The 26,855-nt window shown below is 37.5% G+C and overlaps 1 protein-coding gene across 9 annotated transcripts in view; it reads right to left on the bottom strand.

Annotated features, from left to right (window-relative positions):
• The window catches only part of LCLAT1 (lysocardiolipin acyltransferase 1), a 253,581-nt gene that overhangs the window by 101,199 nt on the left and 125,527 nt on the right, over positions 1-26,855 (bottom strand). For all 9 annotated transcript variants that reach the window (XR_003434105.1, XM_027113463.1, XM_027113464.1 and 6 more), the window contains one exon: positions 16,219-16,417. Coding sequence is in view for 8 of the 9 variants with exons in the window: in XM_027113463.1 (XP_026969264.1) it covers positions 16,219-16,417 (199 nt within the window). In the remaining variant the exon portion in view is untranslated. The remainder of the gene's footprint in view (positions 1-16,218; positions 16,418-26,855) is intronic.

The raw sequence follows: 26,855 nt of genomic DNA on the forward strand, positions 1-26,855 counted from the left end.
AATCTTTCCCAGAGCCTTCTAACAAGGAGTCTCCCTATTAGGTCCCTTTGGTGGGACTGGCTGATAGGAGGCTGAGGAAGGCAATATGAGGTATTTTCATTCTCTGTCATGGGATGTGTGTATCATAGAAATGCATTGTTAAAAATAGTAAAACATCCTCTCTGGCCTTTAGTATTTAGTAACAAATGCAACAACACAGGAAAGAAGGGTGCTGTGAAACCTTCCATGATTTACAGTAGGAAGCAATAAAATAATCAGTCTCTTGTGGCCAGGTGACAAGAAAATTTGCTGTAAGAGTAAGAACTACAGTTTAGTAATTAAGTAGCTAGGAATCCTTGACTAAAAGCCGCCTTTGAAGATAGGTCACAGAGGGAGTGTCAAATATATGTGCTGTAGAGTAGCGGTCCTCAACCTTTTTGGCACCAGGGACCAGTTTCGTGCAAGACAGTTTTTCCACGGACAGGGGCGGCGGGGAAGGGGTGATGGTTTAGGCGGCAATGAGACCGGTGGGGAGTGGCAGATGAAGCTTGGCTCGCTCACCCGCTGCTCACCTCCTGCTGTGCGGTCCGGTTACTAACAGACTGCATACTGGTACCCGTCCTCGGCCTGGGGGTTGGGGACCCCTGCTGTAAAGATTCCTTCCAGGAAATCTCAAGCAGCTGTTACTCAGGGTGACTAGTAAGTAGTAATTCCTCACTTAGCTGACGCAGGTAATAAAACTGAGGCCTCAGGGATACCAAAGAAACTGTTAGGAATGGGGTGTTACTGATACCGGCTCTTGAGGAGAGTCTTACTTCAATATAGAAATGTATTCATCTTATCCTCTGAGTTGTAACATAGGAGAGCAGCATGAAGTGTTGTTAGATTTTAAAAGGGTCCACCAAATTGAATGGTGTCAAAGACATTCATGGCTTAAAGACGGTTCTAGTTTTAATGAATGTCCATTTTAAGTAGGAGGAAGCTGGGTAGGAGAGGGAGAGTTTTCCCTCTCACCGAAGATAAAGTTGGGTATTATAAACTGTAAATATCTCAAATAGGAAATTATCCATTCTTTGTACTTACTATATAATAGTTAATAAAATTAAGGTGACTTCAGTAAATTTAGTGATTCTTAAAACTGTGTGAGAAATATCTTTAAATGAATTTACATCTAACACTTATACATTAAATACAGTTAAAACTGAAATTTTGACCACATAAAATGGATTATCTTTCCAACTAATGTATGGTGCCTGTTTTGCAGCATGTTCATGTGTAACAGCAGCATGCGCTATAACCACTGTTTCTCCAGTGTATTGGGCAAGGTATACAATAGATTTTAACCCAGTAGTTTTTATTCATGGTCTTTAAAAAGAGAAGAATGCTTATAAAATGCCAAAGGCATATTTTTAAAATTCCAGTTATTTCTATAGATCAGATTTGACCAAAAAAATTTTAGTATTTTGGGAGACAGGTTATTCTCAGGGAGGCTGGACTTAGGAAAAGCCTCTGACCCAGTTTCAATTATCCAGCTAAAACAGGACCACCACAGGAGCCTGTAAGGATACATACACTCAGACTTTGCATGCCTTGAACAAACTGAGAGTGGATAAAAGCATTCATCAGAGGCCATGCTGTTACTTCTTTCTTGTCCCTGATCTCATTCTGGAACAATCTAGATATATTTCACAATTTGTGGTTGTTCCTAGTTTTCACCACTACCTTATGTTGCAGTTTAAGAACAGTAGGATTATATGACAATCTACTTTGAAATCAGGAGGTATATGTCAGGGAGAGTTTAGTTTAATCCACGACTTGGCAACTTTTTAAATCACTATCCATTTAATGTTTACTCCTCTTTTTGTGCTTTCTAAAAGCCTCCAACCCTTTTGCCACTCAAGTGTGATTAACTAATGATCCAGAAAAACCAAGGAGCCATGAGCTGGGTGGGCCAGATGGCACACGAATTTCCTGGTACAAAAACACCAGGCAAATGGACTTTTCATGACACCTCTGGGTTTCATATTTCCTGCGTTGTTACTAAGTGGTTATGAAGTTGACTAAAAATAAAAACCTGTCTAAACCACCATTATAAATAGTTGAAATCTATCAGACATTTTTTCCTTAACATCTAATTTCACATACCTTAGCAGACTCTAAACAGTTTAGTTAGCTCAGCTTACCAAAACTCTTTACAATGTGAACTGGAATCTAAACACTCTTAATGGTTTCTTCCCTAGCCTGTTAGGTAAGTCTGTTACTTCCATACTTTAAGAAAAAACTTTCAAATTCTAAATTCTCATCCATTCTCCAAACTGGCACTACAGATATATAATATTATTTCCCTTTGGCCATTCGTAAATGAACTAAAGAAACCAGATAATTATATTCCAAACTCTGGTAAGCAAACATTTATTTAGAAATAATTATACATAGCAACATTAAATACACCCTAAAGTCATGGCAAGTGTCAACAAGCTAAGTCTGGCATAGTCTGAAGCAGGATAGAGCTGACCAATAGGACACATCCATTCTCTTCCCTTTCTTTCATTTTCCCCTGCAAACTCCAACATTAATACTCCATTTGCAAACACATTCTGTTTTATTTTTCCTGCCTACACTTTTGCCTTGCTTAATTTACTCTCCACTTATTCACTTTAAAGGTTCTAAAATCGGTTTTTTCTTCAATCCAAAATCTGTTCTCATTAATGGTTTGCATTTTTATGAAATCCTATCAAGTCTACAAATACTTTAAGAGCCTACAATGGTGAGAGACACTGTAAGGAGCTTATATCTTTTGGGAAAAGAAAATGGGAAAGCTAAGAATGAAATACTTACACAGAAACTCAAACAAGAGAGAAGACAGTTTTAACAATGTTAAAAATGAGTATAGGGGCTTCCCTGGTGGTGCAGTGGTTAAGAATCCGCCTGCCAATGCAGGGGACACGGGTTCAAGCCCTGGTCCGGGAAGATCCCACATGCCGTGGAACAACTAAGCCCATGCGCCTCAACTACCGAGCCTGAGCTCTAGAGCCCGCGAGCCACAACTACTGAAGCCAGCGTGCCTAGCGCCCGTGCTCTGCAACAAGAGAAGCCCACACACTGCAACGAAGAGTAGTAGCCCCTGCTTACTGCAACTAGAGAAAGACCGCGCGCAGCAACAAAGACCCAACACAGCCAAAAATACATAAATAAAAATACATAAATTTATTAAAAAAATGAGTATACCATTGCAGAATAGGAAGAAGTAAAGATTAGGTGATCAGGGAAAGAGAACATGGGTCTGTGAGACACTAGAAAAACCAGAGGTCTAATATGGATCTCTGTAAGGCAAAAGGTGGGAGGGTGGATGTCCCAAAGGGAACTACAGAAATAACAGGCAGCAGCAAATAACACTCTACTGGCATTTAATTTAATCCTCACACCACCCAATAAAGCTGTACTACTTCTTTTTTAAGTTGAGATGTAACTGATGCATAATATTACATTAGTTTTAGGTGTACAACAAAATGATTCCATATATGTACATGTCATGAAATGACCACCGTATGTCTAAGTTAATATCTATCACCATATAGTTACAAATATTTTCCTTATCAGAACTTTTAACATCTACTCTCAGCAACTTTCAAATATATAAGAGTATTATTAACTCTAGTCACCATGCTGCACATTACATCTGCATAACTTATTTATTTTATGACTGGAATTTTGTGCCTTCTGAGCAACTTCACCCATTTTGCCCACCCCCAAATCCTGGCCTCTCTGTATCTATTCAGTTGTGTTTTTGGGGAATTTTATTTTATCTTATTTTATTGGGTTTTTTATTATGGGAGACTTCACAAATAAGTGAAAGCATGTCGTATTTGTTTTTCTCTATCTGACTTTTCACTTAGCATGATGCCCTCAAAGTCCATCCAGGTGATATAAATTATAGGATATCCTTTTTTTATAGCTGAGTAATATTCCACTGTCTATCTTTACCATTTTCTTTATCCATTCATCTACCAATGGACACAAGTTGTTTCCACGTCTTGGTTATTGTAAATAATGCTGCAGTGAACATGGGGGTGCAGATATCTTTTCAAGTTAGTGCTTTTGTTTTCCTCCAATAAATACCCAGAAGCAGAATTACCAGATCATATGGTGGTAGTTCTATTTTTAATTTGGGGGGAACCTCCATATTGTTTTCCACAGCTTCTACACCAATGTACATTCCTACCAACAATGCACAAGCGTTCCCTTTTCTCTATAGCCTCACCAACAGTTGTTATTGCTCAGCTTTTTGATAGTAGCCATTCTAACAGGTGTGATGTGGTATCTCATAGTTTTGATTTGCATTTTCCTGATGATTAGTGCTGTTGAGCACCTTTTCATGCACCTGTTGGCCATTTGTATGTCACCTTTGGAAAAATGTCCATTGATCTCCTCTGCTCATTTTTTAATTGGATTGTTATTTTGCTGTTGAGTTATATGAGTTCTTCATATATTTTGGATATTAACCCTTTGTCAAATATATGATTTGCAAATATTTTCTCCCATTCCATAGGTTGCCTTTTCATCTTGTTGATGGTTTCCTCTGTTGTGCAGAAGATTTTCAGTTTGATACAGTACCACTTTATCTTTGCTTTTGTTTCCTTTGCTTTTGGTACCAAATCCAAAAAAAGTCATCACCAGGACCAATGTCAAGAAGCTTGCCAGCTATTTTTTCTTCTAGGATTTTTAAGATTTCAGGTCTTATGTTCAGGTCATTAATCCATTTTGAGTTAATTTTTGTGTACAGTGCAATATAGTACAGTTTTCACAACAAACACCATTTATTGAAAAGACTATCCCTTCTTTATTGTATACTCTTGGCTCTTTTGTCATAAATTAATTGACCATATATGTGTGGGTTTATTTCTGGGCTCTGTATTCTTTTGTACTGATCTATGTGTCTGTTTTTATGCCAATGCCATACTGTTCTGATTACTACAGTTTTGTAACTAGTCTGAAATCAGGGAGTATTATATCTCTAGCTTTGTTCTTCTTTCTCCAGACTGCTTTGGGTATTCTGAGTCTTTGTGGTCTCATACAAATTTTAGGGCTGTTTGTTCTATTTCTATCAAAAAATGCCATTGGAATTTTGATAGGGATAGCACTGGATCTATAGATTGCTGTGGACAGTATGGACTTTTAAACAATACTAATTCTTCCAATCCATGAACACAGAATATCTTTCCTTTCAGATATGAGCACAAATATCTTATTTGTCTACTTCAGCTTCTTTCACTGATACTGTATAATTTTCAGGGTACAAGTATTTCACCTCCTTTATTCCTATTTTATTCTCTGGTGCCATTGTAAATGGGACTGTTTTCTTAATTCCTCTTTCTGTTTAGTTTGTTGTTAGTATATAGCAACACAACAGATTTTTGTATATTGATTTTGTATTGTGCAACCTCACTGAATTCATTTATTAGTTCTAACAGTTTTTTGCTGGAGTCTTCATAGCTTTCTATATATAATATCATGTCATTTGCAAATAGTGATGCTTTTACTTCTTTTTTTCCAATTTGGATGCTATGTATATAATCTATCTAATTTTGCCTAATTGCTCTGGCTAGAACTTCCAATATAACGTTGAATAAGAGTCGAGCGCATGGGCATCCTTGTCTTATTCCTGAACTTAGAAAAGAAGCTTTCAGCTTTCCATCACCATTAAGTCTGATGTTAGCTGTGGGCCTCTCATATATGACCTTTAATATATTGAAATACATTCCCTCCATACCCACCTTGCTGGAAGTTTTAGTATCAATGGATGTTAAGTTTTGTCAAATGCTTTGTTGTTGTTGCATCTATGGAGATGATCAGATAATTTTTATCCTTCCTTTTATCAATGCAGTATATCTCATTGATTGACTTGCAGATGTTGAACAATTTTTGCATCCCTAGGACAAATCCCACTTGATCATAGTGTATTATCTTTTTAGTGAACTGCTGAATTTGGTTTGCTAACATTTTGTTGAGGATTTTTACATCTATGTTCATCAGGGATATTGGCCTCTAATTTTCTTGTGGCACCTTTGTTTGGTTTTGGTATTGGGGTAATGCTGGCCTCATAAAATGACTTTCGAAGTGTTCCCTTCTCTTCTATTTTATGTTTCCTTCTTCTTTTCTTGGCTGCACTGCGTGGCATGTGGGATCTTAGTTCCCTGACCAGGGATCGAACCTGTGCCCCCTGCATTGGAAACACAGAGTCTTAACCACTGGATTACCAGGGAAGTCCCATCTTCTATTTTTGGGAAGAGATTGAGAAGGATTAGTATTAGTTCTTTAAATGCTGGGTACAATTCACCACTGAAGCCATCTGGTTTTGGACTTTTGTTTGCTGGAGGTTTTATGATTACTGATTCAATCTCCTTACTAGTAATGGGTCTGTTCAGACTTTCTATTTCTTCATGATTCCTAGGTCATATGTTTCTAGGAATTTATCCATTTCTTTCAGGTTGTCCAATTTACTGGCATATAATTGTTCATAGCAATCTCCCATGATTCTTCATATTTCTGTGGTATCAGTTGTACATCTACCCTTTCATTTCTGCTTTATGGTATCAGTTGTACAACTACCCTTTCATTTCTGCTTTATTTGTGTCCTCTCTTTTTTTCTTGGTGAATCTAGCTAAAGCTTTGTCAGTTTCCTTTATCTCGTCAAAAAACCAACTTAGTTTCACTGATCTTTCCTGTTGTCTTTTCAATTTCTCTTTCATTTATTTCCTTCCTTCTAACTTTGAGCCTTATTTAGTCTTCTTTTTCTAGTTCCTTGATGTATAAAGATAGGCTGTTTATTGAAGTCCCCTTTTAGAATTACTTTTGCTGCATCTCATAAGTTTTGGTGTGTTGTATTTCCATTTCCATCTATTTCAAGGTATTTTTTGATTTCTCTTTTGATTTCTTCTTTGACCCACTGGTTGTTCAGTAGTATGTTATTTAGCCTCCGCATACTTGAGTTTTCCAGTTTTTTTTTCTTGTAACTGATTTCTAGTTTCATAACATTGTGATCGGAAAAGATTCCTTGACATGATTTCAACCTTCTTAAATGTAATGAAACTTGTTTTGAGGCCTAACATATGATCTATCCTGGAGAATATTCCATGTGAGCCTGAGAAAAATGTGCATTTTGCTGCTTTGGGATACAGTGTTCTATATATGTCTATTAAACTATATGTCAGACCAACTGGACTTAAGGCCAATGTTTCCTTATTGATTTTCTGTCTGGATAATCATCTATTGATGAAAATGGGATATTAAAGTCCTCTACTATTACTGAATTGCTGTTCTCCCTTTAGGTTTGTTAACATTTATGTATTTAGGTGCTCCTTTATTAGGTGCATAAATATTTACATATGTTATATACTCTTGTTGGATTGACCCCTTCATCATTATATAATGACCTTCTTTGTCTTTTATCACAGACTTTGTCTTAAAATTTTGTCTGATATGAAATACAGCTAACTCAGCTTTCTTTTGGTTTCCATTTGCATGGAATATCTTTTTCCATCCCTTCACTTTCAGTCTGTGTGTGTCCTGAGACCCGAGGTAGGTCTCTTATAGACACCATAAAGATAGGTCTTGTTTATTTTTAATCCATCAGCCACTTTTGTCTTCCAATTGAAGTATTTAATCCATTTACATTTAAAGTAATTATTGATAGCTATGTACTTACTGCCATTTGGCTAATTGTTTTGTGGCTGTTTTGTAATTCCTTTGTTCCTTTCTTCCTCTCTTGCTCTCTTCCTTTGTGATTTTCTGTAGTGGTGGGCTTAGATTCCTTTTTCTCTATCATTTGTGCATCTGCTACAGTTTTTTCCTTTGTGGTTACCATGAGACATAAAATAATGTATAACAGTTGTTTTAAGTTGATAACAACATAAGTTGAGACACATTCTAAGGCTGTACATTTTTACTACTCCCCCACCATGTTATGTTTTTGAGGTCACAGTTTACAGCTTTTTATCTTCTGTATCCCTTAAAAATTATTGTAGCTACAGTTATTTTTAATACTTTCGTCTTTTAAACTTTATTCTAGCTTTAGAAGTGATTAACCCACAACCTTTACAACATTATTCTGAATTTTACTATATATTTATATTTACCAAGGATATTTATACGTTCATGTTTCCCAGTTCTAATTAGCACCTTTTCTTTTCAGCTTAAAGAAGTCCCTTTAACATTTCTTTGTAAGGCCATTCTAGAGGAGATGGACTCCTTGAGCTTTTGCTTGTCCACAAACCTCTCTCTCTCCTTCAACTCTGAACGACAACTTTGCCAGATACAGTTTTCTTGACTGGCAGTTTTTTTCTTTCAGCACTTTGAATATAGCATGCTACTCGGGTCTGGTCTGCAAAGGTTCTTCTGAAAAATATGCTGATAATCTTATGGGGTTCCATTGTATGTAACAAGTTGTTTTCCTTTTGCTGCTTTGAAAATGCTCTTCATATCTTTAAATTTTGACACTTTAACACATTATTGACTGGAGACATATTAATACATCTTTTGTTACCTGAATGTTATTGAAAGGAGACGTATCAGTATGTTTTTAGAGAGTGATACAATTAACATCACTGTGCAAAGTTGATAGAGCTTAAAATTGATCAAGCGTTCATTATACAACTTGTGATTGTCAATATCATTCACATTTTGCTCCGTTAGGTTTTTGTTCCAACCTTGTGTATACTATAAACGTAAAATTTTCAAAAATGACGTATCGCAAAATTCTGAGTGAAGAAGAATTTTTCAGTGAATTCTATGCAGATACTTTCTCTGATTGTCTGAGTGACATATATACTAGTGTCTCAGAAGATAGTTCTTCAGAATATCGTTCTGATTCAGACAATGTGAATATTAGACCAACAAAAAGACAAAAACCTTAGTGATTGATTCTGATACAGAAAGTGAAAATGAAACTCAGTGCTGGAGAATTCTCCTTTGCTTCTATAGAAGAGTGGATTGAAGACAACATTTCATGAAAATTAGAAGACTTTACAGGTGTGTCAGGTGTAACTATTGAATGTAATAACCCACAAAGTGTTAGTGAAATAACAATTAATTTTTGGCTGACCAAAATAGAAATCACTGGCCACAGGCATTAATTTTTGCAAAAATCCCCTGTCAATAATGAGTTAATTATGTGTCTTGATGTGAGGCTCTTTAAGTTCATCTTATTTGGAATTCTCTGGGCTTCCTGGATCTGGATATCTGTTTCCTTCCCCAGGCTGAGGTACTTTTGGCCATTGTGTCTTCAAATAAGTTTTCTGCCCCTTTCTTTTTCTCTTCTTCTGGGACCTCTATAATGTAAATGCAGGACCACTTGATGTTGTGCCATAATTCCCTTAAGTTATCATCAATGTTTTCCAGTTTTTATGTTTGCTGCTTTGATTGGTTATGTTCTACTGCCCTGTCTTCAAGTTCACTGACCTTTTTCTACTGCTTAAACCGTTAAACCCTCTGTTTTCAGTTCAGTTATTGTATTCTTCAGCTCTGTGACTTCTTATATTTTCTATCTCTTTGTCAAACTTCTCATGCATTGTTCTCCTGAGCCCAATGAGCATCTTTAGGACTGTAATTTTGACCTCTTTACCACCAGGTTAATTACCCGTCTCCAGTTCATTAACATCTTTCCCTAAAGTTTTATCTTGTTCTGTAATTTGGAATATATTCCTGTGTTTCTTAATTTCCCTTGACTCTCTGTGTTGGTTTCTATGCATTAGATATAATACCCACCTCTCCCAGGCTTGTAGGAGAGTCCTCCTATAGGAGATGAACCTTATCATTCAACCCTGCTCTAGTTCTTGGCTGTCTCTTAAACCTTTGTGATTGTCCGAGCAGCCTACTTTATTTTTAGTGGCTCCCAGTAGTTGAAGATGGCTATGCCAGTGTCGGGGGAGGATCTCAGCACCTTGATTCAGGCCAATTGGAAGTCAAACCCTCAGGCAGCCGCTTTTAAAGTATGTAAATATAGTTCTTTCAGGAGAAGACTTGGAGATGGGCTTTTATGTCTCCTCCTTCCATGCTAAATAAGCTCTAGAGTAATGGTTGGCTCTAAGAATTCTTTCTTTATTTGCTACTGTCCCATTGACCTCCCCCCTCCCCCCAAACACAAGCCCACTGGCTACAAGAGCCAGGTTATCAAGGGATGTGTTTTCTGGGTGACAGCCACAAAAGTCAGAGTGCCAGACAAGTATACAAGCTCCTTTCTCGGAGACACTGGTGACCAGAGGTGGGCCAGAGGGAGAGTGATATCCCCACCCCCAAGGTTTCTAGATTACAGTCTGCCCTTAGATGTGTGTTTAATTAGAAGCCTGCCCCTCCGACCACAGCAAGGAATATAAGCAAATAGCCGTCCTTCACAGAAAGACTGGGGGCTTTTCATTCAGCTGCCTCTGCACTGGGTCCCGGAGTATAGCCACATAAGTGTGCGGGGCCCTTTAAAAACTATTTCTCAGTTTGCTATATCCTATGGGTCTCCACTGGCTTTCAAAGCTAGATGTTTTGAAGGCTCATCTCTCAGGTGCAGGTGTTAAAAGTTGGGGTGCTACTAGATGTGGGGTTCAAAACCTCCACTCCTGAGGGAGATGCTCAGAGTTGTCAGATTCCTCCTGATTGTGGGTTGCCCTGTGCTCCTGGCTGCACTAGTCTGGAGCAGAGTTTCTGTCTGGCTGAACAGGGAGGTGGGAGGAAACAAGTGTGTCTTGTTTCAAATACCACAGATTATCATTGTTCTCGATGAGTCTTGGTATAGATTTTCTTGAATAAATGTTTCTTCATTTGCTGTATGTTCTTCGGACCATTTCTGGAGACTTTAAATGGCTGTTACTTCAGAATTTTCACCAGTTTTCCTGGGAAGTGGGTCTACAGAGCTCCTCATACCTTCATGTTGGAACTGCCTTTCCAGTCATCTTTTTTTTTTTATGAACTATTTTTTTAAAAATAATTTATTCATTTATTTTTGGTTGTGTTGGGTCTTTGTTGATGAGCGCGGGCTTTCTCTAGTTGCGGCGAGTGGGGGCTACTCTGTTGCAGTGCACGGGCTTCTCATTGCAGTGGCTTCTCTTGCTGCGGAGCATGGGCTCTAGGCATGTGGGCTTCAGTAGTTTTGGCACGCAGTTTCAGGAGTTGTGGCTCATAGGCTTAGTTGCTCCACAGCATGTGGGATCTTCCCAGACCAGGGATCGAACATGCGTCCCCTGCAGTGGCAGGCAGATTCTTAACCAGTGTGCTACCAGGGAAGTCCTCCAGTTGTCTTTTATTTATTTATTTATTTATAAAATAAATTTATTTTTATTTATTTACTTATGGCTGTGTTGGGTCTTCGTTGCTGTGCACAGGCTTTCTCTAGCTGCAGCAAGTGGGGGCTACTCTTCATTGCGGTGTGTGGGCTTCTCATTGCGGTGGGTTGTAGCAAAGCACGGGCTCTAGGTGGGTGGCCTTCAGTAGTTGTGGTGCGCGGGCTCAGTAGTTGTGGCTCATGGGCTCTACAGCGCAGGCTCAGTAGTTGTGGTGCAAGGGCTTGGTTGCTCCTCAGCATGTGGGATCTTCCCGGACCAGGGCTCAAACCCATGTCCCCTGCATTGGCAGGTGGATTCTTAACCAGTGTGCCACCCAGGGAATTCTCAGTCGTCTTTTACACACAAGATTCTTCTTGGGTCGTACTTTTAAATATCACCCTTGTAATATTTAAGTTACATTGTTTTGACTGTCTTTTTTAGAGGCTCCAGTTATACAGATGTTAGAACTCCTCTAACTAGGTTCCATTTCAACTACTTTCTCTCTGACAATTTTTTTTTCTTTTTTTCTCCTTTTCATTCTCTATTTTCTTTTGGTTTTTTTAAAATTGTGTTGGAGTATAGTCGATTTGCAATGTTGTGCTAGGTTCAAGTGTGCAGCAAAGTGATTCAGTTATACATATACATATGTTCATTCTTTTTCAGATTTTTTTCCCTTACAGGTTATTATAAAATATTGAGTATAGTTCTCTGTGCTATACAGTAGGTCCTTGTTAGTTATCTATCTTATATATAGTAGTTTGTGTGTGTTAATCACAAGCTCCTGATTTATCCCTCCCCATCCCCCACATTTCCCCTTTGCTAACCTTAAGTTTGTTTTCGACATCTGTAAGTCCGTTTCTGGTTTGTAAATAACTTCATTTGTATAATTTAAGATTCCACATGTAAATGATATCATATGATATTTGTCTTTCTCTGGCTTACTTCACTTAGTATGATACTAAGTCCATCCATGTTGCTGCAAATGGCATTATTTCATTCTTTTTTATGGCTGAGTAATATTCCATTGTATGTATGTACCACATCTTCTTTATCAATGGACATTTAGATTGCTTCCATGTCATGGCTACTATGAACACTGAGGTGCCTGTATCTTTTCAGATTATGGTTTTCTATGGATATATGCCCAGGAGTGGGATTGCTGGATGATATGGCAGTTCTATTTTTACTGTTTTCTCCATAGTGGATGTACCAATTTACATTCCCACCAACAGTGTAGGAGGATTCCCTTTTCTCCACAGCCTCTCCATCATTTATTGTTTGTAGACTTTTTGATGATGGCCATTCTGATCGGTGTGATGTGATATCTCATTGTAGTTTTGATTTGCCTTTCTCTAATAATTAGTGATGTTGGGCATCTTTTCATGTGCCTTTTGGCCATGTGTATGTCTTCTTTGGAGAAATATTTATTTAGGTCTTCTGCCCATTTTGTGATTGGGTTGTTTGTTTTATCAATATTGAGCTGCATGAGCTGCTTGTAAATTTTGGAGATTAATCCCTTGTCGGTCACATTGTTTGCAAATATTTTCTCCCATTCTGTGGGGTTTCTTTTTGTTTCACTTATGGTTTCCTCTGCTGTGAAAAAGCTTTTGAGTTTAATTAGGTCCCATTAGTTTATTTTTGTTTTTATTTCCATTACCCTAGCAGATGGATTGAAAAAGACCTTGCTGTGTTATATGTCAAAGAGTGTTCTTCCTATGTTTTCCTCTAAGAGTTTTATAGTATCGCATCTTATATTTAGGTCTTTGATTCATTTTGAGTTTATTTTTGTGTCTGGCATTAGAGAATGTTCTAGTTTCATTCTTTTACATGTAGTTGTCCAGTTTTACCAGCACCACTTATTGAAGAAACTGACTTTTCTTCATTGTACAGTCTTGCCTCCCTTGTCATAGATTAATTGACCATAGATGTATGTGTGGGTTTATTTCTGGGCTTTCCATCCTGTTCCATTGATGTATATATCTGTTTTTGTGCCAGTACCATACTGTTTTGATGACTGGAGCTTTGTACTATGGTCTAGGGTCAGGGAGCATGGTTCCTCCATCTCTGTTTTTCTTTCTCAGGATTGCTTTGGCTATTCGAGGTCTTTTGTATTTCCATACAAATTAAAAAAATTTTTTGTTCTAGTTCTGTGGAAAATGCCATTGATAATTTAATAGGGATTGCACTAAATCTGTAGATTGCCTTGGGTAGAATAGTCATTTTGACACTATTGATTCTGGTAGCACCTTTAGGATTCTCTATGTATAGTACCATGTCATCTGCAAACAGTGACTACTTCTGCAGTCTTACTTCTTCTTTTCCAATCATCTGGATTTCTTTTATTTCTTTTTCTTCTCTGATTGCTGTGGCTAGGACTTCCAAGACAATGTTGAATAAAAGTGGCAAGAGTGTGGGAATTCCATGGTGGTCCAGGGGTTAGGACTCGGCGCTTTCACTGCTGTGGCCAAGGTTCAATCCCTGGCCAGGGAACTAAGATCCCACGAGCTGCATGGCATGGCCAACAAAAAAAAGTGGCTGAGAGTAGACATCCTTGTCCTGTTCTTCATCTTAGAGGAAATGCTTTCAGCTTTTCACTGTTGAGTCATTTTCTGTTTTCTTGTATTGCTCTTTTCATTTTACTCTATTATTTTCCTCTTGGATACTTCATAATTCGCTCTTCATTTCTGACATGATTTTGCCTTTTTGTTCTTTTTTTTCCTTGAATTCAACTGACTTATATTTCTCCTTGTTTTCTTGTCTATTACTGTTCATTGTATTTCTCACTCAAAAGTATCTTTTTTTTAATATCCCCAAATGCTTAGTTAATGATAATCCATTCAGTTTGGAGTGTTATGGTGTACATTTTTTGGCTTTTCGGTTTTTCAGTTCTGTCCTCCACTTAAGTTTCTTTTATGAATTTAAAAACCTTTTATGGTTATTGGGTTTTGCTGTATAATTTTGGGGGTGGGGTAAGCAAAGACTGTTATTTCTTGCTTCTCTTTTTATTCCTGCAGGATTTTTAATTTCCTTGTTTTCCTTCACTACCACACTTCTAAGGGAAGCTAGCCCTTCTCTATGTATCTGATTCTCCCTCAGAAGCAATACTTCTCTGAGGCATCTTCAGGTCCCACTGTCTTTCTGATCACTTCCTTATATCTTGTGCTGTGAACTACTATGTCCAGACCTGTGTTCAGTATTTTGGCATTTAGTGTTGGACTTTAATTTTTCTGGCGATGCTTTTGTCTGTGCTTCCTCTAAGTTTTCGATGCCTCTCTACTCTTAAGAAGTCTCTACCCACTCTTGGAACCCACAGGTTTGCAATGATGGGAGGGTAGAAAGAACTCTTTTAGACTTCTCTACTTAATACCAGAACCTTCTAAATGCCTTGTCTCCTGGTCATGCTGAAGAGATGAGTGATATGTGGTTTTACTTCCTCTGCTTGTATGTTTTTTGTTTTTTTAAAGATGAGGAAGATCAGGCAGCTGCCATTGTCCTCCAAAAACCATTGTAGGAAGGCTCTTAATTATGGATTCAATCTCTTTATTAGACACGAAGCTGTTTTAATTTTTTTTCATTTGTTTTCATTATTATCATATTTTGTCAGTTGTAATTTGTTGATTTCATATATATTTTCAAGCTCCTTCACATAATGTTCTTAATATTCTGTTACTTTATTTTATGTAGAATCAGGAATGATACACAAGACATTATCATTTTTGATCAGTCTTTAGGAATGTGGCAGTTTTTAAAATACTATAATATCTTTGACATTCCTGCCATCGAGAGGTGAAGTCTATGCTCCCTCCCCTAGACTCCTTGAGGACAGTGATGGCTTCCACCAATAATGTACTGTAGATGTGATGCTATATGAATTCTAGGTCATAAAATGCCTTGCAGCTTCCTGCTGGTTCTATGGGGATGTTTGCTCTAGGGAAAGTCAGTTGCCATTTAAGGAATCTGACTATCCTGAGAGCACAATACTGTGCAAGTGACAAAGAGAAAGATAAAACTATTAGCATGAAGGCAACTAAAACACAAACATGCAGTACTTCTTACTAGTCTATCCTGAGGACAATGCCTGCCCTCTGCCCTCACAAATCCTACACAATTTCAGTACACTGATAGGCACATGGTTTAGAGAGCAAAGAATTCAAATAAGAAATATTACATAGGAAACCAAAGAAGTACAGATTTAATGGATGAGGCTGTCAGGGAGTATAGTGGGTGCTTCATCCACTCATATGTGAATAACTGGTTTGAATATATTTTTAGTCTGTTCCTCACCCCTACTTCATATTACAGAGTGGAGATCAATTAAGATTTAACATGCAATGTTGACATATCCCTACTTATCCACCACTCAGTGAACGTGCTGCTTTCCTAACTATGGAAAATAAACATTTCTAGGAATTTTAATATTATAGTATACAACTAGGACAGTGAAAAGCCTTTAAAAAAAAAAAAAAGTGATGGATTAGGTAAGTTCAGAAAACACCAGCACCTGGTATAACGCTTGGAACCAATGGTTTTTCGATTACTATTTATTATATAAATGTGAATGAATCAGTTCCTTTCAAGTACCTTATCAGCACAGACCACTTTCTGGTCTAAATTACCACAAGTATGACATGTAATAAAAAGTTACTGAACTATTAATTCATATTCTTCAAATTTTTGGTCCTTCTGGGACCATATCTACTTCCTTGTGAATAGTTTATTCTTTCAACGTAAGATGTTTCCGAAAAAGGATTAAAATAATCTATAATCCCCTAAGGAAAAAAAAAAAAACCTGGTGATTGTTGGCTAGGGAGGGAAAAAAGTGGAAAAGGCTTTAATACTTAAGTGGAGTTTAGTAAGTTATTCTGTAGTTTTAGAGTGAGTACATCACATATAAAATAAATGAACAACTTATAATAATTTGTGAATAGCCTACCAAATCCTGGAACACGTTTGAGAGTAGCTTTGAGGCAAATTTTCTCTAATCTGAGGTAGCTGTATCTCATCAGACAATTCCACAGGAACATCCAGTCCATTCTTGTCCGATGATTCATGATAATGACACTTCTTTCTCCAGGAACAAATGCATCACCTGTTATAATCACTTTTACACCAAACATGGTCTCCAGCAATGCCTACAGAAAAAGCAATACAGATACTTAACAATTTAAAGTTATGATTTTCTATAGGTAAATTTTATCATGTCCTATAAATAAATCTGATTTCTAATAAGGCAAAAGCACGTTATTCTTGCTTCTATAATAAATTAAGAAAAAGAAGTTAATCTGGAAGAACATGAAGGCACTGTTTCTATTTTCAGTTCTACTAATTTAAGTTTCTGGCAGTTCCCTAATTTAAAAATGCTAACTTTCATTGAAATCTTCAAGATGGGTTATTAAGACAAAAAGAAAAAGTACAAAAGGCATACAAAAAGTTTCCACTGTGTAATTTTTTCAGGTTATACATATATAAGATTTTTAAATTTTTTAATAAAAAGAATAGTCAAGAAATTTAATACTGAACATAGGACTGAGGGAACAGAGAGTCACATTTTTCATTTTATACCTTTCTGTACTAAGATTTTTTTTAAACAAATACACATATCTGTTTATTTTTTAAATATATAAAGAATGTATATTTACTAAAGTGCTGCAGCCCCAGTACCTACAACAGTGCTTGACCCATAGAAGATCAAATATTTGCCAAATTTGCTTAATTAACTTTTCTGATGGCCAGGCATAAAGTATATATCAAATATTTAGAAGAAAATAAATTACAGACTGAAGTTCTTGAAAGAACAATAACATATTAATACTGATTTCAATGCCCATTTAAATTTTTGAATAATTTACATGTAACAAATTTACTAGTTAATAAATATTTGACTAATGGAGAGAAAACTGGTCCACAGCAGATAAAAGACAAGAAAATCTAAAGTTCTCTGGCAATATTATGAAAACTTTGATCAAAGTATAGCAAAGAAACTGTGGTACAGTTATGCAATGGAATATGATACAATGAAAACAAATGAACTATGGATATCTACAGCAACATGGACAACATACAAGCATAATGTTGAGAGAAAAAAAACAAACAAGAATATATACATTAAGTGTCCATATATAAATCTTTCTGAAACAGATAGTAACTAAGATATTCTAGGGATAAATATACAGATGGTAAAAATACAAGTGGTAAAATTAAAAAGAAAAGCAAGGAAATAACTAACTTACAAGTCAGGACAGTAGCTACTTCTACTAAATAGGAAGGTGTTGCGACTGGGAAGCTAGGGGGCTTGCTGACAATTTCCTACTTCTTGATTTGGCTGATAGTTACACTTTAAAATTATTAAAGTGCCTTTACGTTTTATTAATTTTCAGTATATTTAAAAAAGTATAATACAAAAGAACAATAGGACCTCAAATAGGACCAAGAAAAAAACAAGTTAAAAGGAATATTAGCTTTAAAAACAAGTTAGATATGTTTGTTTGTTATTATGTCCACAGTATTACAGAGTCAGAGGGTTAAGATGTACAACATGATCATTTGGGCTAAAGTAGCTACAAAATGCCTGCGGTTTTCGTCAGATTTTCAAAAGCGTCCATAACCACTCAAATAGTTATAATCCCCCCCCCCCCACTCCAAAGTCTGGGAACTTAAGTTCCAATGTAGAAGAGAGTTCAGGATGGAGAGGATCAGGGAGGAGCCCTCTAGACTTGGACCCACAGCAAGAAATAACCATTTTTCCACTTAAAGTGTAAAGGGCTGTCAACTACCAAAGTGAATCACTGAATTATATGTCTTGGCCCAGATGACAAGTCTGAAGTCACCATCCAAGGTTAGTTTAGATCAACCCCACTCTGCATTCCAAATATGATATACTTTTCAGATTTTGCAAAGAACTGAAATGCAAGGAACCCTTCCTTTAACTGGTAGAAAGAGGCAGCTGACTACTAATTGTATGTTTTACTATAGAAAACAGTTAAAAATCTTAAGCCTATAATTCCCAAACAAACACCAACTCTAACCTTACATGTGTAATTTCTAATACATGTTTCCTGTGAATCCCAAAACAATCGTTAGCCTTTCGTTATAGTGAATGTCAAAAAAAAAAATCCTAGACTGTAGAGGAGCATATCATGAAGTATTCTCCTCCCTGCCATCCAGCACTCTATCAGAATGTGCCTGAAAGTTATATATAATCTTCTGGGCAGCCTAGATCTCTAGTTCACATTAATCATTTTTAATACCAGATAAGACATACCCAATCAACATTATTTACAGCTCCTGCAAAAGCAGAATAACAAATACACTACAGAAATAAAGTTGTAATGCCTGTAAAGAACTCCAGAATTCAAATATTCCAAACCAAAAACTGTTTAAAAAAAAAAGACACTATTCTCATATTTCTCATATTTGTTCTGTTTGTTTCTAGTACAGAAAATAACAGTTTTAGCAGTAAGAAACTAATCTTATAAAATTTTATAATGTTTTATGTCTTAAACTGAACCAAGAGTGATAATTCTCATGACTTTTACTTAACTAGTCAAAGATCTCGCCTAGAATTAGAAATACAGAAGTAATTTCTGAGGATCTTTTATATACCACTATTTACTACCTCCAAGTGTGTATGAAAACAAAGATGAATGGGTCCCCTCATGATCACAGACAATCAGTTTTGCCATCATGCCCCATGTTCTTATTTATTACTCCAGTGGATCTTTACTTAGTCTGATGTAAGAAAGATCTATGACGTTCCTCATCTCCAAGTCTGCCTTGGCTTTTCAGACTAAGCTTAGGCCCGGCTCCTCAAATCCTTAGCTATTTAAAGACGTGCAATCCCAAGTCATTCATCAATCCCAAATCATTCATCAAAGACTGAGACCCCCTTTCTTAAGAGCAGCAGTCTAGACGGAAATCATATTCAGTAATCTATGTTTGTTGAACACCTGTTGTGTTCTAGGATGGGAATGGAATCAGCAAGCTGTGGAAGAGACATGTGTCCTAGATGGGGAGTTAGAAAATGCCTGCTGGATTCCTACGACATGATTTATGGTGAAAGGACAGAACTCCAAGTAGTTCTAATAATCTCAGTAATTAGCTAACAAACACTGTTGGAAAGACTCAGCATTTTCAGAAGGAAAAGCTGCTCTGGGCACAAGCAGTTTGACCTGACACTATTGATTATGCTGAACAGAACCATTCAAACGTTAAATGAACAAGGGTGTGTGCTCCTCATTACAAAAACGTTCCAAGGGCGACCGAATTGCAGACCAGAGGTACTCTGCAGACTTCAGGAAAGGACTCTCAGACACACAGGTAAGTTAGACTAGGTGACCTCTAAGTCTCATCTAACTCTAAGATTCTAAATGATTTTATTGTGGTACCTCATTTAACAGAAAATGTGCCAGTTAAAAATAGTAAGATAAGAAAAATCTTGCCAATGAAATCATTTTAAGGAACAGGTGAAGCTTACAAAAGAAAAGATCATTTGTGACCATTTTTGTGAAGCAATAATTAGTCTAAATGCATTTACCCTAATTTATTTTTACTGAAAAATGATTTTTAACTGGTTGGGATTGCTTAAAATAAAGTACACCTATGGGGAGAGAAAGCTAAATTCCTTCTGAATAAAAAATGATCTGTTGTACTATTTGCTTCAAAATAAAAACTCCATTAGCACCTTATGAAGGTATGAAATAAAAGATATAAAAGACACCCTGACAGTTTTTCCTCCATTTCTTTTAACAGAGGTGTTCACTTTCTCAAAACTAGAACATCAACTTTCTATAACCTCGCTACAAGGGATTCAACTTCTATAAATTTCTAACTGAATGACTCTCTGCTCGATATGCCACTACTGGTGAGTAAGCCAGTGAGTTAAAAAGTTGAGTAACAGAAGTTTTTGCAAATATACACCAATTTAACACTACAGTGGTGGTTGAATCTTGCCTATATGATAAGCTCTGAAGACAGGTAAGAAGGCAAAAGTCAGGAATAGCTGAAATTACCCTTGAATATCTCATAGGAAAGTACCTACAAGAGACCAGCACACATCAGTAAGACCAGCTCAGCCTGTTTTTTCTAAATGTTGGACCAGATTTCTCCAACTGACCATCAGATGAAATTATTGGTTTGCATATTGTTTTAAACACAAGAATCATATTCAGCACCGGACCACTCACATTTCAAACATTCAGTCTCATCTCTCCACTCTCCCCATATCCACCCTAGTACACGTAAGTGAAGCTGTAGAAGGTAAATAGATACATGACATAATTCTGCTGTAACAGTAGTGGTACTAGTAGTAACAGTAGTAGGAGCAGCTATGGCAGAATTTGTCCAGTTAATTTGTCCATTTCTTCCAGAGTAATAGATTTTAATTGTGTACATGGCTGTCAGAAAAAAAGACTACAGTTCCCAGATTCTGTTACAGCTTTAAGCTGTTCTCACCAATGGGGTGAGCAAGAGAGATTATGTACAACTTGTAATTCACTGGTCTAAAGGGAAAGCACTTGCTCTGGACTTCCTTCCCTCCCCACTTCTTGCTGAGTGGGGGAAAGAAGGGGTAGTGAACAGTTTTGACCATATAGAAGAGGATATTATGCCAGGCTGGGTGGAAGGAATCGGAGTCCCTGAGTGACATCAGGGAACAAAGCTAACCTGTCAACCTGGACTTGAGGGTGAATAAAGTTCTGCCTTTTTCCAGCCACTATGTGTTGAACTTTCTTTGATAATGTAGTTTAGCCTACCCCCTAAAACTTTTATAGTAGCAAACATTTACTGCTTACTTCGGAAAGGCTATGTTCATTATCTCATCTAGTCATCACAATAACTCTGTGGTAGGCGGTATTAGAACTCCTTTATTTATTTTTAAACAGATGAAGGAAGAGAAGTTTAGAGAAGCTAAGTAGTTTAGCCAAGTTCAAATGACTAGAAAGTGGGAAGGCCAACAGTGAAACCAAAATTCTGTTTCTAATACCTGTACGAATAAGCAGTCTGCTTATATTGGCTTTCCAAAGAAACTAGATTGATTTAGACCCTGGAAAGCATACTACCAAGGTAGTAACTCAAGAAAATACTCAAAACTCTTACGGTTTTGGTGGAGAGATTCAGCCAAAAACATGTAATTTATAATCAAAAAGTCATACACCTTGGAAAATTTATCACATTAAAGAAAACGAAGTGTAGCAGCAACATATGACTGTTATTAAAAAAATAATAATTTACCTCTAAATGTTTGCTTTAGAATCAGATACACATTGCTGACTCTGGAATGGATCTCAAAAGATCATCTACTCCTTATTGTACAGATGATGAAATAAAAACCTTAAAGTTATGTAAATGACTTGAAAATTTATAACTTTCAAAACAAAATGTCTCTGATTTTATAATGACTATAAATAGAATTATATAACAGTTTGTAGATGACTTATTAGAAATAGCTCCTAGTGATGGTTAATTTTATGTAACTGAACAATATGCTTATTTCACTTAATATAAATATTTCATGGAGAAATGCTTTATAAATAAATGAGTAATGGTGATTGAAACAATACCACAAAATGAATATTTTACATTAAATCATACGTTTGATGGCTGCAACAAAACACTGGGCTTCATATCTTTAAAGCTGATTTAAAAATCTAACTCTAAAAAGTCATGGCCTGGAAAGTCAACTTCTGTCCTCTAACAAAGGAAGTAGTCTTTCAGTCAAATGAAAGCCAGAAAAGAAACTAGTCAAGTTGTGTAAATCTACAACTAGAAAGACAGTTTAGGTAGAGAACTATTATCTATCTCCACAAGGACAGAGGTCATATGCTAGGACGGTCAACACTTAAGAGTTAATAAATTAATAATAAATAAATGAATGTACAGGGATCCTGCTGCTACTTTTTCAATAAACACAAGTTACAACACAAAACACCCTTCTATTAAGAGAAAGAAATTTTGCCTGAAAGATAAGGAGGATATATACTAATAATGTAGGAATTATGCAAATATTCAATGCAAAGTATTTCCTACAGGAAAAATAAAAAGAGGATGAGGGCTCTAACAGTAAGTGGCACCACACTTAACTACCCAGCTGACTTACAGGAAAATACAGTCAGTATAATTACAACTTGAGGAATCTCAAGAAAGTAGTGAAACCAATAAAAGAACCCAATGTAAGTTCTAGAACTTTACAGTATTTTAAATCGAAATCCACTGTGTAAACAAAACACAGATTAGAGATGGCAAAATAGAGGGTCACAGTGAACCTGGTGACCTGTGTAACCATCTAAGCAATCTAACACATATAATTGTGGACACAAAAGGCTAAAAGAGAGTAAACGGGGCAGAAAAAAATATGTAAAGAAATAATGGCCCCAAATTTCCCAATCTGGACAAAAACAAAGCTACAGATCTAAGACGTCCAATGGAACATGGCAAAATAAAGAAAACTATACCTAAGCATATCATAATCAAACTGCTAAAAAACAGAGAAATCTTTAAAGCAGCCAGAGGAAAATGACACATTACATAAAGGGAAGCAACAACACGTATGATAGCTAACTTTTTATCAAAAACAATGGAGAGCTTCAAGAGGAACATAAGACAGGGAACTTCAAAGTGGGGGGTGGGGAGCCCCGCAGGGGGAGTCATCCCAGAAATGCCAGCAACATTAGCCTTCAAAAATAGAGGCAAACTTAAACTTTTAATTAAATAAAAACAGAATCCATCTACAGGAGCCCTCACTACAAGAAAAGCTTAAGAAAGTTCTTCAGGCTGACGGGAAATGTCACTAGATAGAAACTGTACCATACAGGAAGAATAAAGAACACTGTGGGACTTCCCTGGTGGCACAGTGGTTAAGAATCCTCCTGCCAATGCAGGGAACATGGGGTCGATCCCTGCTCCAGGAAGATCCCACATGCTGCAGAGCAGCTAAGCCCGTGTGCCACAACTACTGAGCCTGCACTCCGTAACTACTGGGCCCACACGTCACAACTACTGAAACCTGTACGCCTAGAGCCTGTGCTCTGCAACAAGAGAAGCCACCAGAGTGAGAAGCCCACGCACCACAACGAAAGGTAGCCCCAGTTTGCCACAACTAGAGAAAGCCCACGTGTAGCACTGAAGACCCAACGCAGCCAAAAAACAAAAAACACTGTAAATGGATGATATTTAAATAAAACACTGTTCTACAGAGTTTACTGTGTAAGTAGATGCAATATGACAATAACAGCACAAAGAATATGAGAATAAATGCACCACACTGTTACAAGGCTCTTACATTTTATACGTAGTAAAATTACTCTAGGTGGACTGTGACACACTAAGGATACACTACGTAATCCCTAAAGGCATGATTTTATAACATTTATAAAAATATAAACATATATATATATATATAAAAATATTTCTTTCAACAAATAGAGGAGAGAATACTGCACAATTCTTGATACTAAAGTTTGAGATAGTTTGACCCTGAAACTTCTTTATGTTTGTCCACTCATCCAATGAGTATTTACTAATATGCTCCTTGTTCCAGGTATTTCAACAGCCTATGTCTTTGGTTTCTCTAGAAAAAGAAAAGGCTTTCTATTTCTTGCCAACTTTCCTCTTCCACTGCAAGCGAATCATCTCACTAATGAAACTGATTTTATTACAAGTTGTTGGTTTCTCAGATTCCCACCCCCCACCAAAGTCAGGTATTCCCTGGCTTGAAAAGAACTCCAAACCTTCTTCTTTAGAAACAATCATGAGGTGCCAATGAGTTTCTTACCACCTGGAATGGTTAAGGTACCAGGTGACTCTGACCAACACTTGAAGCTTTTCTTATCACCTAAAGCTCTAATGGCAGCAGACAAACTGGGTTTAATCTCAACTCTGTTTAAATAATTTGCTTATGCATGTGAACTTGGGCAAATTATTAAATTTCTCAAAACTTCCATTTCCTCTTCTGTAAAATGGGGATAATGGTGGCACCTAAAATGTAGCTGTCTTATTAAAGCACTTAGCATAACATCTGCCACGTAAGTGGTCAATAGCTATGATCATCATTACCCTTCGGTTTTTAGTTTGATTTTTCCTTTTAACAAAACCTCCTAATTCTTCTCCTTATATCTGAATTAAATATGCCATACCTTTCCACAGGTATTTATCTACCAGTAGGTTACAATCCCTTTAGTTTGTGCCTGTACAAAAGTCAGCTTTAAGTACAAATAGAGAAAAGAAAATGAGAAGGAGAAGGAGACTACTTTTAGTTTAACAATATCACATTTCATAAAACAGATATGCCTGAATAAAATATTTTTAATTAACCTTGTAACAAGGGAGGAATATAATCTGTAAAATTATTCATCACAGGATTTCTTTTTAAAATATGAGAAGGAGAGTGCACTGTAAACAATTTATTAAAATTCAATTTACAGGGAACTTTTGAGAAACGTCTACTCTATCAAGGTAGGTACTCCCCCACCAACCACTGTTTCTGGAAATCTTTCCCTATCAACCTCCACCTGAGGGGTCTATAGCATCAGCATTGATACTTTCCTCTCTACAAACACAACAATGGCAGTCTGCCTGAGGGGAAAAAGACAACCCATTCAAAAGAAACAGGTAGAGAAGACCCTTCGACAAGTGAAGGAAGAGTATTCCCTCCTTCTTCTCCTTTTCAGGTATTATACTCACCACCTCCACCAGGACAGGTCAATAAACCCAGTAAAATTAAGTTCCAGGTGTTGCTCAGGGAAAAGAAGGAACAGAACACTCTCAGGAAATATGACCCATTCAAGGTAAAGGAGGCTGCCTGCACAACGCTTCATTTTTGGAGAAGGCACTGCTCTTAAGCAACAACAAAGGGCTGAAACCAGTTCAGTGCCAGAGAAGGGAGAAGTATAGACTGGAAACCTATAAGGAGTAACCAGCTCTCAGGGTCAGAGGGACATGTGCTCAGAGCAGTATGCACAGACCTCGTAGCAAATATCTAGCTGTTCCAAGAATTTACTATACATTTTGTATGCACTTTTACCTCACACGTTTTCAACCCAGCCCACAGACAAAATCACATCATTCCTAAATTCTGTGGTTACTGGGGAGACTTGATCACATCAGTGTCACAAGTTTTAAAAAGTCTGTTATCTGAATCTTAATTTTTATCATTTTATAAAATAAATGGAGGAGGTGGAGACAAGACGGCGAAGTACAAGAACATGAGTGCACTTCTTCTTACAAAAACACCAAAACCACAACTAACTGCTGAACAATCATCAACCAAAAAAACACACTCGAACCTACCAAAAAAGATATCCTACATCTAAAGAAAAAGAAGCGACAACGAGACAGCAGAACAGGCGGAAACACGGTAAAATCCAATCCCATACCTGCTGGGTGGGCAACCCACAAATTGGAAAATAATTATACCACAGAAGTTCTCTCACAGGAGTGAAAATTCTGAGCCCCACATCAGGCTCCCCAGCCTGTGGGTCTGGCAAAAGGAGAAGGAGCTCCCAGAGAATCCAGCTTTGAAGGCCAGCAGGGTTTGAAAGGAGGGATTCCACAGGGCTGGGGCAAACAGAATTTCCACTCTTGGAGGGCTCACACAAGGTCTCGTGTGCACCAGGACCCAGGGAAAAAAGCAGTGACCTCATAAGAGCCTGGGCCAGACCTACCTGCTGGTATTAGAGGGTCTCCTGCAAAGGAGGGGACACACTGTGGCTCACCGGGGGTACAAAAACACTGGTGGCGATAGTTCTGGGGAGTACTCATTGACGTGAGCCCTTCTGGAGGCCGCCATTTTATGACCAAGACCTGGCCCTACCAACAGCCTGTAGGCTCCAGTGATAGGACACCTTAAGCCAAACAAACAAGGGAGGGGGGGGGCGGAGATGCAGCCCCACCCATCAGGAGACAGGCTAGTTAAAGTCTTCCTGAGCACACAGCTGCCAGATAAACACACCCCCGACACAGACCTGCCCACCAGAAGGACAAGACACAGCTCCACCCACCAGTGCGCAGGAACCACTCAATCCCACTCGGAAACCTGCATAAGCCTCTCAGACAGCATCATCCACCAGGGGGCAGACAGTAGAATCAAGAATGGAAACTGCAATCACAGAAAGTTAGACAAAATGGGATGAGAGAGGAATATGTCCCAGATGAAGGAACAAGATAAAATCCCAGAAGAAAAACAAAGTGAAGTGGAGATAGGCAATCTACCTGAAAAGAATTCAGAGCAATGATAGTAAAGATGATCCAAGATCTCAGAAAGAGAATGGAGGCACAGATCTAGACGATGCAAGAAATATTTAACAAAGACCTAGGAGAAATAAAGAATAAACACACAGATGAACAATAACTGAAATAAAAAATACACTACAAAGGGGCTTCCCTGGTGGCGCAGTGGTTGAGAGTCCGCCTGCCAATGCAGGGCACACAGGTTCGTGGCCCGGTCCGGGAAGATCCCACATGCCGTGGAGTGGCTGGGCCCGTGAGCCTGCGTGTCTGGAGCCTGTGCTCCGCAACAGGACAGGCCACAACAGTGAGAGGCCTGCGTACAGCAAAAAAAAAAAAAAAAAAAAAAAAAAA

This window comes from Aethalodelphis obliquidens, unplaced genomic scaffold, assembly GCF_003676395.1.
Source record: "Aethalodelphis obliquidens isolate GAN/ISIS:26980383/991018 unplaced genomic scaffold, ASM367639v1 scaffold12, whole genome shotgun sequence".
NCBI lineage: Eukaryota > Metazoa > Chordata > Mammalia > Artiodactyla > Delphinidae > Aethalodelphis > Aethalodelphis obliquidens.